Raw genomic sequence first — 19,223 nt, 5'->3', positions numbered from 1 at the left:
ACTCTGCAGCATCATGCAGGGGTGAAGGCACGGCTCCGTGTATTAGCTACCATAAGTAATTTTTTCATGTATTGCATACCTCCTTCAATACAACCATAGTAAGTGGAGAAGAGGCAAATTAGCAAAACCTCTTCAAAGATGTAATGTCATTTTATACACATCCAGTGTCAACTCTTACAAGTCATTGATTCAGAAACACATACAGAAACAGGCACTTGAATCTGCTGGCATCCCAAGAAGTTGTTTTGAAAAACCAAATTGCTCATTTATTTTTTAATTTAACAATTCTAGTGCTGGTTCACTGCATAGAGAACCAATGTATGGGTGAGGTAAGTAGCAACAGGAATACATTCAGACTAATACAGAAGGAGCAAATGCTGGAGATCTGTGTCACTTAACAGGAAGCTGCTGAAATGTAACTGCATCTGTCTTTCCTGTCTGCTTTGACACCTGCTGTAAACCACAGCCTGGCTGTGGCTCTAGGCTTGCATGGAGGAGTGGGGGGAATCTACTATTCCTGATATAGGGTGTCTCGATTGTTAGAGCATTTTAGAAAGTAAACTGCTGGAGAAGTCTTCAAAGAAGCCCTCTGGTATTGTATGATAACATGTACTGTACTATCATCTGCTACCAAAACCTGCTGCCTTCTATTTCACTGGTTTTTCTTACAACTGTGAAGGAGGACATTCCTAAATGCTCAGAAAGACACATGATATTTCTTTTAAGACCTGCTGCAAAACTTTCAGGACAGCATTCTGGGCAACTTCTTCATGTATGACAAATCTGTACAAAGAGCTGGCTCTTGAAGTAAATACTCGTTCTGAAATCAGAGGCCTTTTGTTCAAAAGTGTAACCCTGATGCGGTTACAAAGTGAAATCCTTCCCAAAGCACAACAGAATTTCCATAGAAGTAAACTTACTCTTAATTCATTTAATAGCTTAATTTTATTAAACACATTATGTAAAATCTACATTGTTTCAGTTCATGTTTACACACAGATAAGATTTTTTTTTTTATTTTTTTAGTTTTTTTTAACCATGATGCGACAAGAGCCTCCCATAGCCTAGCATTCTATGGGAGATAGAAACAATAAACACTACAAGAATTCCTGGCTTATTAACAATCTTTTCAATTGCCTTCCTTTTATCCCCTGCCAGGACTGGCACAAACAAACAGGCTTATATTCCAAAAGTATTTTTTAAACAATTCCAAGGGAAAGTCTGCTAATACAAACTCCTGGAAACTGGGAGAACTCCTAGAGAGGTCTACAAGTCTTCATTTGACAAGAAGTTCTTACATGAAAGGTCAACCTTTTTTGGATATTGACTTGCAAAAATAACTCGAGTGCCACCACCTAAGAAGTGCTGATACACATGGCGCCATTGGTAAGAATTCAGGTACTTGATTTCTAGTAGCGCCAGGTTAAGAGGTATTGTGCAAAATCCCCAAAAGATGCAAGTTCAACCCACTTTTCAGCTGCTGGCACTGTACAAAGGGAAAAATAGGTATTAGCTACATTTATTTTCAAAGCAACAGAGCTACTCAAACTACCTGCAAACTACAGTTAATGAACATGTAAGTTTGTCATGCATTAAAAGCCAAATTTTAACAGTATGTGAAAGGCCAATATGTACGCATTTAGCTGGATCCCTGAACTTTGACAGTTATCCATATGCAGAGGTCAGATCGTACCTTTACTCTGACAACATTACCACATACCATAACACATACTGTATATGTGCATTATCCAAAGATACAACTCTCCTTAGTACTTAAACATTACCCTTTATTATACATCCACTAATTTTTATTTTTGTGGGTTTTTTTTGATCAGTTTTTTGTTGGGTTTTTTTTTAATTACAGAATGAAGCGTTAGAATTATATCACCATTATTTATGGTACTCAAATAAATCTAAATTCCGTATTTTTACAAGGAGGATGGAATGTCCAGCTGTTTGTACACTCTTAACAGCTATTGCAGTTCCTGTTCAAATGATATGGCACATCCTATGAAATGAATCTAGCCACCAAAAAAAAGTCTCAAAACACATTAAAAATGCACGCACACTGGAAGTAATTTATATTGACAAATAAGGAATGTTATCATTAAGGCTGTGCTTCAGGAAGGTGATGCTGAGGGTTAAGTAGCCTTCATCAAGGCACAGAATGGGAAGAAGTAAAGCACAGCTGTCTGCAGAGGAGTAGTTACATACAACCACTAGTGAGGTGTGCATGCACGCAAACACAATTTAAAACTGCACAGCTGGTCTTTGTAACAAAACTGAACATAGTCAAAAGGAAACTGTGGCTTTTTAGTGGCCACAGCTTTACTTCATTGTTAAAAAATGGCAAATATTCCCAAACCAAAACCTCACGATTTGAGTAAATGAAATATTTTAAACAAAGTGCTTCACAGATCTGAACCCTGCATGGTTGTGCTGTCTGGTCTAGAAGCATTTTGTAGACATCATAGGAGCATTTCACACAAAACTTAAAAATGTCATTCAGGTGAATAAGAAACAGGACATTTCCACAGACATTTCTAATGTTTTTACACTTTCAAGTAGTTGAGTTCTTACAGCCACTGGGTTTTGTAACAAATGTGTGCTACAGCAGTACGGGTTCATGGACTCCTTTAGCAGCAAAGGCCTGTTTCAAAGGGCACGTGGTTTTTTCAGGCTGATCTGTTTACTGGCCTGTTCCTCCTCTTGCAGAGCTGCCCGGAAAGATTTCACTTTGTCTTCAATGAAAAAGAGAGAATAAATACTGATGTGCCTCTGCTCAACACAGATCTCAAAATTAAGCCCTGATGCTGCACATCCCAGCTCCAGCGCACAACAGAAAACATTCCTCCACAAAAATAGCTGACACTACAAAGTACAAAAGGATCAAGAGAAGCTTAAATTCAATACTCACCATACACACAAGTTGCAGAGCAACTCAGCAACTCATCATTCTTAGATGCTACCCCTGTCTCTAGCCAGGGCAGATCTGGAAACTGCATAACTGCATTCCTAGCATGTAACCTGTTCACACTTAAATTATCCTTCTAACTCAGAGTATAAGGAGATGCACACTACATAAATCCTTTTTCTTCTCAGCAGCTTCCAAACCATCCTTACAGGCATACAAAATTGTAATAAGTATACAATCAGTAATTTCTATACATTCTAAAACCCAGCAGCGTAAATTCTACTGCCCCTGTTTTTCTATAAATGTGAAAAGCATGTGTGATCAAATTTGGAAGTTATTCACCATAAATAGAGAAATGCATCTTTCATTAGTTTCATCATAACTATAACAATGGGAAAAACCTAGGAAAGTTAGTGTGGCATCCTTTCATACTTCTATTTCTGAGTAAAAACTAAGGTTTTATCTTATAAGGAGTTTCCTAACACAGATCAAAAACACCCCAACCCTACCCTTATACTTCTACCAGTATAGCCTGACTGCTGGAGACCAGTTACAGAAACTAAATTGAAAGATCCATCTCCATGAAGTGTACCAAGCCAACAAACTGATTTTAGAAGCCAAGTGGAAGAGTCAATTTTGGGCTCTAAGAAGCAAAATGCAGACAGAAAGGCTCAGAAGAAAAAGTAAGCTAACCACCAAGCTGCCGAGAGCTCAATGCTGTTCTTAAGCAGAGTCTTCAAAATGAGAGCAGTGTCCCTGCTACACTACAGAATGCAACAGAGCAGGAACTGCAAGTTCCTACTACTTCTTCCTCACTGCATCACCTTCTTTTTCATACAGTCCAAGCATAGATTTTTCCTTAAAACTAGGATGAACACTTATGCAAACATGTTCTTAGGCAGAAAAATAAATGCTCCCTCTACAGGACACTGCAGGGCAACAGAAGGGGAAATAAAGACCCTAAAACATAACCAGATATTTTTATCCTCATTATTACTGCAAGTCTCCATGGCATATGAAAACACATAGCTAATAATGCACACCAAAGTGATGAAAAGCAATCTACCTCTAAGTTCGGTCAGAATTTCAATTTTTTGATCTAGAATTACTTCAAGTTGGGTAGCATAAGAATCCACATCATAGTCTACTTCTTCCGTCATCTCAAGAAGAGCTTTTTCATCCTCCAGCCATCTAAGAGATTCCTAGGTAGAAGTTAAAATAAACAAAATGAAACAGTTAAATACATAAGCAATGTTTACAGACAAGTTTCAAGACAAAGAGCTGAATTAGACCTTTTCTCAGGACAACCACATTTTCACTGTCTAGCCACGTTAATATAACAGATCTCAATCTTGAAATGAAATCTTATTCCTAACTATTGAAACCTTATTGCTAATGCAACAAAATTGTAAGTGTTCTATATTCTTTCTTCATTCCAGTGGTCATACCAGCAAGAAGTAAACCCCAGCTACCCCAGTTCTCTTCAAATTCAGAACATAAAGTGCTTGTAAAGCTAAGAAACTCAGAACTTTACGCCACAGTTATGTCCCCTTAGGCAGGTATCTAACCTTGAAGTTGGGCTTAAATTTTACATATGAGCTGGTTGCCACTGATTATAATCATAGTGTCCTTACTGAAGTCAAGGAGCCAAGATAATTCCACCGTAACTGAATCCAGTTTTGAGAGAAGCTGCGTGAAAGAAGAACTATTTTAAACTCACTATTGAGTAAGCCAACTCTCCAGGAGGTCAAGAGAACAGTGAAAGTTGGTTAACGCAGCTCTTGAGCATCTTTGCACTCTGAATATTACCGTAAAAGAGGAAAAAGATTAAGTCTTGCAGCAAAGAAGAATGCAACCCGGAGCTTAAAGCTTTCAGAAACATGCAAAGCTGTGATCAGGAGAACTGATCCTTGGAAATGCTTTGATTTAAAGAAAACAACAAACCACCAAGAAAGCAGCTGACAGTTTTAGGCATGCTGAGCTTGAAATACTAAAATTAAGACTTTCCCTCTGCTCATTAGTCCAGGTAATATCAAAATTATAGTCCAAACACCATGTATGCTTTTTGGCTTTCAGAACAGATTGAGCTCATGTTGGCATAGGATTCATCTAACGTAAACTCTTAGACTGAAGACACAAGGGAAGGCCAACACTTTCAGAGCACAATTCATTCCACTGATCTATTTCAGACATTTTTGTTAGGAAAGGATGTTTTGGATCAGCAGGTTCCAGGAAGAAGGTGACAGGAGACAACTTCTGCCCAGTACAACTAGTAGATTCTGGTGCAACCCACCTCCCTCACTGGCATAAACTGAAAAGCCGTGCTGTAAATGAAGGGAGCTGAGGCTGAGACACATTTCCTCCCAGTGACTGCTGGGAGGAGCAGTAATCTTCAGAGGGACACACAGAGGTAGTAAGATCTTACACTAATGCAGCTTGTCTCTCCAGAAGTCACAAGCACTGGGACACAGCTATAGCATATGGCAAATGAGTTTCACACATCTGCATGTATTACTTCAGGGCTAATGTTCCAGAATAACTAAATCTCTACATCTGTTGTAAAATGTGTTATTTATTATCCTACTGTATTATGAACACGCATCAACGTTTCACTAAGTTAGATACCTAAACTGAGGACATGTGTGCATTTCCTACAGGCTTAATGGTCTGCTGTTCTCTTGCAGCAGATGTGTCAAATGGACAGCCTGCCTGAAGACTCTAAGGTTATGAACGGGAGCAATTCACATTTCCTCCTGAAAACTAGTAACTCATACTTACTACTACACCTTATTTTATGAATGCAAAAGGCTCTGTGGCCCTGACAAGCATCACACTGCACAGACAGTATTTCTTCCTAAGTCCTTGACTAATAACAAGTGAAAACCTTCATGTATCTGTAAAAAGGAAGCAAACAGGCAATAAGAAGTGTATGTGTCTCTCCTGTGCCTCAGTATCTCAGAGGAAGATGTCACAAAGGATACTCAGATACACTACTTGGAGGGAGTACTGCAGTATCTTGGAGGGAGATGACCAGACAGAAATGGTGCTGATTGAATCATTACTATTAACTTCCAGCTCTGGCATAGGAATGTTGGCAGTTAAATTGAAAATTTCAAGACCCATCTGAATTAATACCCTGTGACTAGAAAAAAAATACACAAATGCTGGGAAAGGACTACAACAGAAAATAAATAAATATAAATAAATATAAATATATAATACAAATATATAATATAAATATAAAATATAAATAAATTAATATAATAATTATATAATTATTATATATTATAATTGTATTATATTTTATTTTATATTATATATTATTATATTAATATAATAATATAAATATATATTATAAATAAAAAATGTGAATAATAAAAAGAAAACAGCAACTTTACTAAATTTATGGGATGATACAAAAATATGCTTCTCTTACATCATGGAGACAAAGTTTAGTGATTACAGGATCTGTTGCTATTTGTTTGCTATAACAGGCTTAGCCTAATAAAACAATTTAGAAGTCTCTGACAGCAGTGGAATATCCAGATGATATCCTACACCTTCAAGAGTATGTGCACTTTCACTGACAAAACCTTAATTCCTGGATCAGGATAAAACAAAGTAGAGGTCCAGCTTTTACCTGGAAGACAGTCCTGTGGTCTTCTACTACTTGCTCTTCCATTTCCACCATTTGTGACACAGCTTCATGGAAAGTAAACAATTGTGGAGAAACTTCTTCTTCCTGAAATAGTTACGCTTATTAGTCTGGAAAGAACCACAGCTACAGGAAATACACTGAATGTGATCCATCTTATCTCAAAACACAAAAAGAAATATGCAGAAAGCAGAACCTGTCAAAAATAGAATTCAATACTTCCAACATGAAAATCTCCAGAAATGAGTGGAGAGAGCAATAAATGCAAAATTTTCCAAAAAAGAGAACCGCAATTACATTCAATACAATTCAGGAAATCAAAACTGAATCAATCTTTTGGGAAAAAGGTGGGATAAATGTAAAGTGAGAAATCTAAAAGGCACATAGTGATTAGAAGAATACACAACATGGATTTACAAACTGGGGCAAACAGAGCTTCTTTAGAAATCAATAGTTAACAATCAAAGCAGAGAACCCTAGGTAGGCTGTAGTTCATGTTTCAGCAAGACAGTATAGTTCCGTATAGGATGCATCTGAAGTCTTTTTTAAAATATATTGTAAAGCTTAATTTAATTCCAAATGAACAATTCCAATGTGAAAGGATATCTGGCTGGAAGGACTGTCCGGTGGGAAGCTCTAGGAATCACTAGCATGATCTCTTAAAATAGACCCCTGGAAAAAGAGCCAGTTACTTACATGAGAAACACAGCTGATGCCCTGAAGAGGTGTCTGAGAAGGCAGATTCTTACAAAAAATAAGTTAAGATATTAATGATTTTAATTTCCAATCTTTCACCAGCATTTTCACAAATAAAATTTTCATCCCTCCTGAACATTTAGGGAACCAGGACTAGAGCTGGTTATCCCCCATGAGGGGAAAATGCCCTTTAGAAGATGCCTCTCAGCTCCCCAGTCCTGCAGCCCAGGGAGATACGGTGGGAACATGATGTGGCTCTCGCATACAGGACAGTAGGGTTTCATCCCATGAAAATCTGGATGTCGGGAAGAGGAATGATGGGTAACCAGGTTTCTAAATGCAGAGAAAGGCAAACTCACCTAAAATGTGTGTTGCATGAAGGGTAAATAATGTTCAAAACCATGAGAGTGTTAAAACAGATGAGTGTCCCAGGATACTTCTAACTGCCTAAAAAAATGTGAAGCTGTACCGGAAAAAATGCACGCTAAAGAACACCAGAGCCTAGAGCAGACCCTGCCTAGACATTAAAAGCTCTAATCAGTAAGGAAAACGAAGAAAAGTAGAGCATTCTGCTTCCACCCTGCAAGAAACACTTTCTGTTTTGAGGCCTTTTTTCCTGTGCGAACATACATAATACCATAAAGTGAAAAGGTGAAGAGGCATACTGTATTTTCTTAATGATCTTGTTAACAGGCTATAAACGCACAGTGCTCTGGATTTGTTCTGCCACTGCATTTATCATCATCTCTTCCCATGTAATCCTATAAACCACTCACATTTTGTTCGCAAAGCAGTTTGAGATCATCTCTCTGAGGAGAGCTCCCCACACCCCACTGTGTCTCCAAGTCATCAATTTGATTGGGAGGATGGTGTATAGTGGGACGGTTATCTCCTGTGGCAGTAGGATCGACTGTCAGCTCCTTCACCCTATGAGCAGAAAATGTTTCATTTGTAAATTAGCAGCTTCTGATGCAAAAGAGTCAAAAAATAAAACAAAAATAAAGCTCTACGGGTTTATACACAATTCAATTAATAAGGATGATGATGTCAGCTTCACAAATTTAATGCACTTTAGTGACAAAAATCTTATTCCAACTCCTAAAAAGCATGGGCCATTGAATTTCAGTTACTTGGAGGTGGATTACAGCTCATCTTCTAGCAAGACGCATTTTCTTATTGCAATCTTACTACTCATTAACAGGGCAAAAATCTCCAGAATTTCAAAATTAACTCCTTAACAATGAGTAATATTTGAAATAAAAGTTTATTCAGCACCCTAAACTAGACCATCTTCTTCTGTGGACACAAAATTGTGCTTTGAAAAAGTTAGTCAATCACTGCCCCCCTAGCTGTTATCCACCACGTGAAGCAAATAAATCCCCACAAGCACATCCACCATGAATTCTGAAGAAAGTAATAATGTCCAACCAGGTATCTCAGAGAATTAATAAATCCTTTAATTAAAAGGATTTCAAAGGTGAAAAAATCTTGAAATATTAGGGTCTCGTGGCATGAAAATAGTTTAAATGGTTTATAATGATTCTATCAAAAAAAGCCCTTAAGTCTGCAGTGTAGCAAGTTTTAGAATATTTTCATTTTTTTAAAGGAAAAAACATTTTTTTTTTCAAGTAATACTTATATACTACAATGGAAACTGTTTCATTCAGAGTGATGAAAAAATTTACAAATACATATGCATTAAAATTATTTTCTTTTTCAATTAGAGATATTCAGATCACCCTAAACATAGATTTGTCAGATTTGGTCCACTAAATGTACAAAGGTGACATCACCATTTTTTTTTTTAAAAGTATGAAGGAAACTAGCAAGAGCGTGGATGTTTAAGGAGGGTGAACAAAAAACTGGGAAGATGATTGCAGATCATGCAGAACCATTACCTGCCAAACAAAATAAAAACAAAGTATATGTGGCTCAAGGCAAGGGGACTAAATGAAAGGTTGGTCTGTAAAAATCACATAGGCAAAAAGAAAACTTTAAGAATAAATATTCCATGTATAGAATGAAGTAGACCTGGTGATTGAAGGAGAAAAGTCGTCATACTCATAGGAAGGAGAGAGATCAGAGCGACTGCCACTACCCTGTGAGAAGGGAATGTCCGAAGGACTAATTCCAAATTCCTTTACTCTGCAGCAGCAAAATACAGCAGCAAATTAAGAGAAAATGCTCTCATAAACACAGTTAAAATGACAACTCTTTGTTTAGCATTCTTCTTTAATACTTTAAATACAAAATAATTTATATTAAAACACAAGTGTGCCAACATATTTAAACCTTCTGCAAGCAGCTTACAGATCACTAAGAAAACTGAATAAAACCAATGACTGCTAATTTGCAGGAGACCATAACAGCAGTGTTCTCAGAAATCTAATTCCAGATTTCAGTTCCTGCAGTTAATATAATTTGTTCTACATTCAATATTCCATTAATTGTCTCCTTCTGAAATATCAAACCACTCCAGATACAAAACTTTGCATTCTATTCTGTCCCCCATCTTATACTGCACACACATTGCTGTCCACCACCCAAAAACTAATTGTGCTATGAAAACTACATATTGTCAGAAAAATCCTAAAATACTACACAATACACATGAAACAACTTTACAGTGACAAGCATTTACTCCATAACAGACAAATACAACACCAAGGAATCAAGCATAAGGTTTCAACACAACTATTTAGTATACTAGATATAGATGCCTAATTAGTTCTGCAGTGTCTCTTTCTAGAAACACTTCGGCACGTATTCTGTGAGGAGCAAAAGATCCATTGAGTCTTGATGAATGTGCAAGGTCCTTTGTTATGTTACTGTAAGCAGAGGAGTGCTTCCTCTTTTAGTGTAAGAGAGGAAGCCTCCTTCTCACCAGGAAGGAAATCACAGAGACTGATCCAAGCCAGGCAGATGTGCTACTAGCTCCCTTGACGCAGACACAGAGACATTAGAGTACCAAGAGGAGCAAGCAGTAAGCTTTCCTAGCAGTCCTTTGTGTGCAACTAGCGACTGGCTGTGATGCCCAGCCAAGCAGGAGCAGATGTGGTTCTGCCCTGCCTGTCACTGGGGTAAGCAGGCCACTAGATGGTAGCCTCTTCTAGCAAAACCAGGCTTTCTGATGGCCCAGAGGTGTGTTTGACACCTTTGCTCTTTGCAGCAAAGCATGCAGGGAGGTTCCTCGTTCACAGGGCTAACTGCAAGGACACACAGGACCTGATCACCCCATCTCCACAGACATTAAAAGAAGGAGAACTGCAGCAGGGAAGGCTCCTTTCACACTCACTTAAGAGACACGAACACTTTTGGAGAGCAGTACAGGTTTCAGAGGTGCTACATTAGCCTCCGTGGTGCTAACCTCCCTACAAGTGATTGTAAACTCACTGTTGGATTTACTATTTAGGGATCTCAGATATTTGCCTGATTTTGGGAAGTATAAAATTTCAGATATATATATATTTTTTTTTAATACATAAACCTGACTGGCAACCGCATGCAATTCCACCAAGGGGATTAAAGAAATAAAAGTAAAAATACTAATAATTAAAAAAAAAAAAAAAATCACATTGCAGAAAGGTGTTTCAGCTAACACCCCCAGGAATCACCATGAAAACTGACTACCCCTAGTGCAAGAGCTGCTGCTCAAAACTAATCATGGCGTCCCCCACATTCCTTGCAATCTACATTATCCATCTCTTGATAACGGCTTAAATGCAGTTTCTACTGATTCTATTGTAATCATTGTAAAAAGTGACAAATTAAATGGGAGTCTGGATCAGCAATTTATACGGTCAAATTATTCAAGTACCTAAAATAGTTATACATCATGGAATGACACTATTCCAGATGTTAGTAACCAACAGCCAATACATTTGCAAGCAGTAACATTTTCCATACCTATTTGCGTATCTCAATGTATTCAGAGTGTTTTCACATGATGCCATTCCTGGTGAAATTGTAGCAATCTGTAGAAAATAAGCCATGTGTTAATAAGTCACTTCGTACAAATGAAAGGGCAGATGAATTCAGGTTAACTTTATTTTTCCAATCTCCAGTTTCATTTGAGATCTTCTACAAAAAGTGTGTAACATGTACAGCTGTCCTTATACAGTCACATCTCAATGAGACAGATGTCAAATCAAAGCTTCAATTTAATTTTTTTTAACTATACCTGGAACATTAAGAATTCATAGAAATTCAGTCGATTTCTCTCATCTCATGCCTTGGTAACATAATATGTTAATGCAAAACTCTAACTGAAAAAATAAGGACACCTCAAAGAGGGAAACAGCAGCTCAGGAGAAAGCAATCCTAATATATCCTGCAAACAATTACCAGGCTATTTTTTTAATATATCTTCGTAGGCTGTTCGCCATTCAAGCAGTCTGTATACTGATTTAGGAGACCTATTTTGACCACAATCCAAAACTGTACTTGATATTAAAGATAAGCTTGTGTTTAACTATTTTCCTAAGTACAGATATTTTCCCCCTCAATTAAAAGTTATCTGTAAACAATACTTGACATCTAATTTATTATCAGATGTATCTGGACTCTACAGGTCTTCCTTTTCCAGTTAAATAAAATACTCTGAAGATCTCATCTTTTTTCCATCACTTAGCAAAAAATAGTAACTACGACCAGGCAACAGTAACATCATTATTTCTCCTAGTCTTTCTCAGCAGTCCAATTATTTCATCTGTGCTCCTTTCAGATGAGCCATAAGGGCACTATCCAGGACAAACACTTCTATGATCCTACACACTAACATTTTTTGTGGCAGCACAGCATCAGAAGACTGAAACTGAGGGAGATTATACATTCCTGGTCTTCTCTTTCATCCTGCTGCTGACATGACCGTAAGAAGCACATGCAGTCATCCTGAAAGGATTTCTCCTACTGGGAAAAACGGAAGAATATGTGGTGGAAGGGGGTTAGGAAGTTATTACGGTTTAACCCCAGCTGCTACCTCAGCACCATGCAGCCACTCACTCACTCACCGCCCTTCCCCCCACACCCCCACAGGCAGGATGAGGAGAAGAATTGAAAGAATGCAAACCCCACAGGCTGAGAGAACAGTTGATAAGTTAAGTTGATAAGTTTGATAAGTAAAATAAAGTATAATTACTAAAGTAAAATATAATAATAATAATAGAAGTAATACAAGCACAAACAATACTGATAATAGTAATAGCTAACAACAAAAAAAGGAGAAATGAAAATTCAGAAAAACACAAGTGACGCACAGTACAATTGCTCACCACCCACTGATCAATACCCAGCATGACCCAAGCAGCGATCTGGGACTTCAGGTGACTCTCCCCAGCTTATATACTGGACATGACGTGCTGTGGTAAGGAATACCCCTTTGGCTAGTTTGGGTCAGGTGTCCTGTCTCTGCTTCCTCCCGGCTTTCTGTGCCTCTCCTCACTGACAGAGCATGAAACACTGAAAAGTCCTTGACCAGCGTGCTACTGAGCAGCAACTAAGAACATTGGTGTGTTATCAACACTGTTCTCACACTGAAGCCAAAACACAGCACTGCACCAGCTACTAGGAAGAAAATTATGCCAGCCAAAACCAGGGCGGAAGTCTAAAAAGCCTGCTACCATATAGACTTAAATTTAAACCTCAAATGCTGGTCCGCATCGGCTACTAACGAAAACAAGTTTAGCTTTTAAAAGATTACATGATTGCATGTTTCTTTATGAAGTGTTCTAGCTGCTAATTAACAAAACCTACAAGTTCCTAAAGTCCTTCTAAAGTCATTTAACATGAAAGATGCATGCACCTCTTCCACCAGTTCGATGTTCAGAGTACAGTACACACAGCAACTGCCACAGCATCAGGGGACTGCTTCAGCATTTTGAAGGGTATACTGCAGCTGCTGTCAGCCATGCTGGTACTACATTCAGGTCACAAGAACCCATGCACAAGATCCAGGCTGTTGAATACAAACATCCAGAACATCACATGTCCTCATGCCCCAAGAAACCCAAGACAGGAGGACTCCAACTTCTCTGTTGCTCGCTTCCTCATTCATAACGCCAAATGCTGATGGAAAAAGCTGCACTATTTATGAACAGGCATATCTTTAAGACCCACAATTACCTTTCTTTCTATTTTGAGAATGTCTACATTGCTCATAAGCCATCACAATAGAATCAATGGCCCTTCTGGGACACGAAGTCTGCAGGTTCCTACTCCCATCCCAAAGGTCTCAGGTGTCTGGCACACCAAGCTTTGGCTGCAGCACTTCAAGGATGCAACAAATCAAGGATGCAGCACTAGTTAAAAAGTTAAAACTATTACATGTAGCTACATTGAAAATTTCTAATAATGATACACTACCCTACTAAGTAACTCTTCAAAACCAACTTCAGATGGTTTTTTAATCTATTTAAGGACAAGAACTTCAGTAAAACTGCAGCGACTAATGAAGTTCAAAACAGCCTACTTATGCTGACTGTATGCCTCTGGATTTCTCTAGAATGAAGCAGATCATAGTCATAACTGTCCACATTTATGAGTTATTTTTGAAGTATTTTTCTCAAATTTGGAAAAAAAAAGTTTCCAAATAACAGTTTGCCCTTACATACAGAAGAAAATGTTTCACACTAGAGATGTAACTTCAAATTGTAACAGGAAGCCCATAAACAATAACAAGAAAAGTAAAATAAAAATGAGGTGTAGAAATCACCAATTAAATTTGATTCATATATCCCACTTACAGATTAGAATGTCGAAAATCAAGCAGAAGAGCCCCAGCAGGTATTTTATACCAGAACATTAAGAATTTTAGAAAATTGAAATCACAAGTTTTTACTACATCATTTTATATGCATTCCATATTGAAAAGCTACACATATTTGCAAAACATCTTACTTTCTACACACATTGCTGCTACAATCCAGAATACTGGATCAAGCCGTTGTTGATCCCTTTACAATAAATGCCTCTTACTGGCAAGCAAAAGCAGTACCTTAAAAGAGGTCTTACATGATCACTAAGCAGTATTTTCCACTTGAATAGTATTTCTATGTGGCAAACTCAATTTATTTTGCCTGTAATAGGCTAAAACATTTTTCAGGGAAAACAATCATGACCTACATATTTCCTTGTGACAGTTATACTGGTTATCACTAAAAAGTTCTTCTATGCTTTAATTTATTTCACAAAAGACTGTGTGTCCTGTAGACACTTCTAGAGAACACAGCAATGATCTATGCAGTCACCTGTAGGAAAGTAAAAAGAAACTACTTATTAAACAATATCTGAAGTAATTTTTAGATGTTTGAAGCAGCACAGTTAATTACATGGCTCTGCTGCAAAACAGCAGTTAGCACACCTGCCAGAGAAGTACTCTTTTAATTTAACAAAATATCATTCAACTTTAGCTATCATAAACCATAATAACTTGCCTTTTTCTTTTCCTTTATATTCATTAGTAAAATTTTGCTCATGCATGATACAAAATCTGCACATGAACATGCTTACAAACCAGGCACACCCTGCCAAGGAGCCAAGTGTAAATACCACATTGCAACACTGAATAAACTGTCCTCATAAAAGAGGCAAAAGAAGACTCAGAACACAGGTAAAGCTGCTGATCATTATCAACTATTCCCATCACTTGACCACTGGAATGCAAATCTCTCCTTTTTCCAGGGAACTGGAGAGGACTGCAAGTAATTCCAGGCTAAGTTATCTCCTATACCTCCCTCAATTCAATACATGCTGTTCAGAAAGCTCTCAGATCTCTCTACAGGCAGCTTTATTCTGTATCCATATAGTTATCGCAGAATCAAGTGCTACAAATGTGAGAGCTCAGTTCAAACAAACAGAAGGATGCACTGTAGGTTTCTCTTCTTTGCCCGCTTCCTTTCAACTGTAATTCAAAGTAAGCCACAACGGAAGGAAAGGACATATAAACTTACTTCCCACATCAGAATGTGTCCTGGTTTTGGCTGGGATGGTTACTTCTCTTTCTAGTAGCTGCTGGAGTGCTGTGTTTTGGATTTAGTCTGAGAACAATGCCGATTACACACGGATGTTTTAGCTGTTGCTCAATAGCACTTACTCTCAATCAAGGACTTTTCAGTCTCTCATGCTCTGCCAGTGAGGAGGGGCACGGGAAGCCACGAGGGAGCAGGGACAGGATACATGAGCCAAACTATCCAACCACAACTACAGGCTGGGCAGAGAATAGACTGAGAGCAGCCCTGAAAAGGCCTTTTGTGTGCTGGTTGACAAGAAGCTGAACTGGCATGTTGACATGAAGTTGACATGAACCGGCAGTGTGTGCTTACAACCCAGAAAGCCAACTGTACACTGGGCTGCATCAAAGGAAGTGTGACCAGCCGGTCAAGGGAAGCAATTCTCCCCCTCTACTCCTCTCCCGTGAGCCCCCACCTGCAGCTCTGTGTTCAGCTCTGGGGCCCCCAGCACAAGACGTGGACCTCTGCCCAAGGATTCAAGATGCTCAGAAGGCTGGAGCACCTCTCCTACGAGGACGTGCTAAGAGAGTTGGGGCTGTTCAGCCTGGAGAAAGTTCCTGGGACAACTTAGAGAAGCTTCCAGTATCTAAAGGGCCTACAAGAACTCTGGAGAGGGGCTTTTTACACGGGCATGTTGTGACAGGACAAGAGGGAATGGCTTTAAACTGGAAGAGGGGAGATTTGGATTAGGTATCAGGAAGAAATTCTTACTACGAGGGTGGTGGGACACTGGAACAGGCTGCCCAGAGTAGTTCTGGATGCCCTATCGCAAGAAGTGTTCCACGCCAGTTTGGACAGCGTTTTGAGCAACCTTTTCTAGGGGAGTCTGTCCCTGCAAGTGGCAAGGGGATTGGAAGTAGATGATCTTTAAGGTCTCTTCCAACTCAAACTATTCTATGATTCTACCAGCTAGAGGAAAGATTAAGCTGCCCTAACACAATAGTTTTTTTGTGGTCTGCAGACTTCTCTGGCCTCTAGACTAATTAACTCCAAGGAATCTGAAAAGTAACCAACATAAATAAGCCTGCCAATCAGCATCCACTGCAGAAAGTTTGCATTTCAATAAGGAGAAATGTTAAGGATGCACAAATAAAATGACTGCACACCAGTGTTATTATCTGACAGAAGAACTGGTTTTCATGCTGTTGCAACTGCACATTTATACAATACATAACTATGTTTCCCATCTATCTCTATTTCTCCCCTTGACAGCCTAGAACGTACTCTGATGTCTTTGATACCAACTTTAAATTTGTCGTTTAAAGATTGTAACTCACTGTACTTCCAGTCTACATATCTTTTTCCAAAATTGAGTGAACAAACACTGCTCTCATAATTCAGACATTACTAAACCAAATCAACCAATCAAACAAACTTTTTGAGCTAGAAGTGTTTCTAGCTAGATGCCTAGGTAGAAAACTAGAAGCAGCAATAAGAAACACCAATAAGAAGTGAGAAGGGAGCAAGTTAGCTGAAATGTCTTTGCTGAAAGTCTCATTCCCCATATAGTGTTAGTGGATAAATTTAAGTTCAAACCATTGCCAGTAGCAAGCAATCAATTTTAAACAGAACAGTTTAAAACTGCCTAAATTCCCAGCGTCTTTCCTTTTTGTAACTGTTAGAACAAACAGTTAAATCAACTTACCATACAGGTACGGGAGTTTTCTCCGATGAATGAATCTCTTAGCACCTGAGTAAGTTTACTTGCTCTGAAAGGTGTATGAGGTTTATTTCGGCCTAAGGCTCTAATGCACTCCTGAAAGAAATAATACATTTATGTATTTTAATTTAACATGTGTTGAATAAATATAATACAAATACAGCTCAAAATCATTATACACATGCCTTAGTTATGTTGCTGTCCCCTAAAATATCATTAAAATTTACCATTAAAACTTGGATTCATAAAGTGTTTTCACATCTCATTAAGCTCAACAGAGACATAGGAAATTAAAATGTACTTAGGAACCTACAAACTTTCTGAATCTCATGCAAAATATTTACATTTGTTGTATCCAACAATAACAAGAAAAGAAAAAAAAAAAAATCAGTGCTGATGTTGAATTTCTGATTACCAGCTGTAAAAGCCAGAATGATCTATAACCTCCACTAGCAGAAGCAGTGTGGACAGGGACATATGCTAATTCTACCAATTAAAAGCAGTAGCTTTGATTCTGGCTCTACCACTGACTTTCTTTACAGCTCAGAATCTTCTGAAAGCTTCCACAGGTCACAAACCTAGCAAGCATAGCTTTCTATTGATGTACTTGATGTTGTAAGACACTTAAAAACACAAGTTATTCCCTGTTTTAAAATACTCTAAATATCAATAAACAGAGATAGGTCTCTTCTTTCACTTAAAAAGTTATGGGGCTAAACTGGCATTTGCAATCGGTTGGCAAGTTCCAGTGAGAAATACTGTACAGATGTAAATATTACAAAATAACTACAGAAGTTGCAGCAGCAACTAAGCACAACAGCACAAACCAAGACCAAGCTAAACATCACTTCTGCTCACTCAGAGCTCTAACATCAGTTAATAAGTTACTTCTTACACAAAGAAAGTTTAAATTTGAATTTCTGTGGTGTTGTCATCATCTCCATATTTTGCTCATTAATTCCAGTTTCTAACTTTGCATTAATATTTTGTGTACAGGTATGTTCAGATGCATGGTTTCCTTAGTACGGTTTTGACATGTCTACACACAAAACTTCTTTGAACAATAGTACTTCAGAATCTTTTCAAACTAGAGGTTTGCTTTTAGCAGCACTAAAAGATTAAATGGCTTTTGTGTTACACAAATAGTTTGACAGTAGTTCAGCTAACCCTTCAGCTACAGCCATAATCTTATGGATTTTTGAAATTTCCTAGAACAGCTTCTTCCAAAAACCTAGAAGCTGCAGGATGATAATCCAAGAAAGCACTGCAACTGTGAAACAGCATAAAACAGAACTAAAAATGGGATCGGAGTAAAACTGCCGTAATACAGAACAGAACAAAAACAAGTTGGCTTTAACTGAAGCAATTACTGAAAAACTCATCAGCTGAATTTTACAGAATGGACACAGCTCAGACAAACAGAAAGACTGACGCTTGTTGAATGTGAATTTCAAGTGCAAATGCTAAAAAAGACTCAGTACTTATAGGCAAGCAAGGCAGTGAATTCCTTGGTTATTTTATTGTGCATTAATACTATACATAAGGGAAAAGATTATTAGATAGATTGTTAGATACAAAGAGGGGCAAGAGATTTTCAACAAGTGATATTATAAATGAAAAACAGTAACGCATGTGTATGTTGAATTACTGATATGGCAAACAACAAGTTTAATTATGATATTTTAATTTACTATAATCATTTTTAGTCTGCTTAGTCCTGAAAAATTAGAATTGGATTATCTCCTTATTCGTTAAAGGATCATAGGAGGAAACTGCCAGCTTCTAAAACTAATGGAATTTTTAACTACTGCTTTTCATCAGAGCTCAGAAAACCAGGTAACAAAATGACACTACTACTTCCATGTAGAGACATTACAGAAGGAAATTCTACAAAAAATGTGAACAGATCAGCAGATACTGATACAGAATTGACAGCTAAACTGATACAGAACTGATACAGAACTGATAGCCAAATACAAATAGCAAGTCATGGATCACCACCAAAGGTCACTCCTCAGAACACAGCAGTTTACTTTGAACTTGACAATAACTTCAGGGGTCTTGAATAGAAATGGAAAAAGCTGTGTAATATTTTTAGGGATAAAAAAAGAAAAACACAAAAACTAACATCACTGACAAACTCATATCTTCTTGCACCACTGTTTAGACCTCCATTTGTTTTTAGTTTCCCTTCCCCATATAATTTAGATCACAACCAGTAGTACGGCAGCAGCAGAACCTTTCACTGTAATTAAAAAGCCAAGCTGAATGAAAATGAACCAAGTATATTGT

The 19,223-nt window shown here is 37.9% G+C and overlaps 1 protein-coding gene across 3 annotated transcripts in view; it reads right to left on the bottom strand.

Annotated features, from left to right (window-relative positions):
• Positions 1-1,020: 1,020 nt before the first annotated feature.
• Positions 1,021-19,223, bottom strand: part of KIF2A (kinesin family member 2A) — a gene marked incomplete at its 5' end in the record, with an annotated part of 57,745 nt that continues 39,542 nt past the window's right edge. For 2 of the 3 annotated variants that reach the window (XM_080637836.1, XM_080637837.1), the window contains 6 exons: positions 1,021-2,741; positions 3,981-4,116; positions 6,555-6,656; positions 8,042-8,192; positions 11,172-11,239; positions 16,917-17,027. In XM_080637836.1, coding sequence (XP_080493962.1) covers positions 2,656-2,741; positions 3,981-4,116; positions 6,555-6,656; positions 8,042-8,192; positions 11,172-11,239; positions 16,917-17,027 — 654 coding nt within the window. In that variant the 3' untranslated portion in view covers positions 1,021-2,655. Of the gene's footprint in view, positions 2,742-3,980; positions 4,117-6,554; positions 6,657-8,041; positions 8,193-9,296; positions 9,411-11,171; positions 11,240-16,916; positions 17,028-19,223 lie in introns of all 3 variants that reach the window. The other variant, XM_080637835.1, reaches the window with a different exon arrangement.

Source organism: Psittacula echo (assembly GCF_963264785.1).
Source record: "Psittacula echo genome assembly, chromosome: Z".
NCBI classification, from domain to species: domain Eukaryota; kingdom Metazoa; phylum Chordata; class Aves; order Psittaciformes; family Psittacidae; genus Psittacula; species Psittacula echo.
The sequence above is the reverse complement of the archived record's forward strand: the minus strand, read 5'-3'. Positions and strand labels throughout refer to the sequence as shown.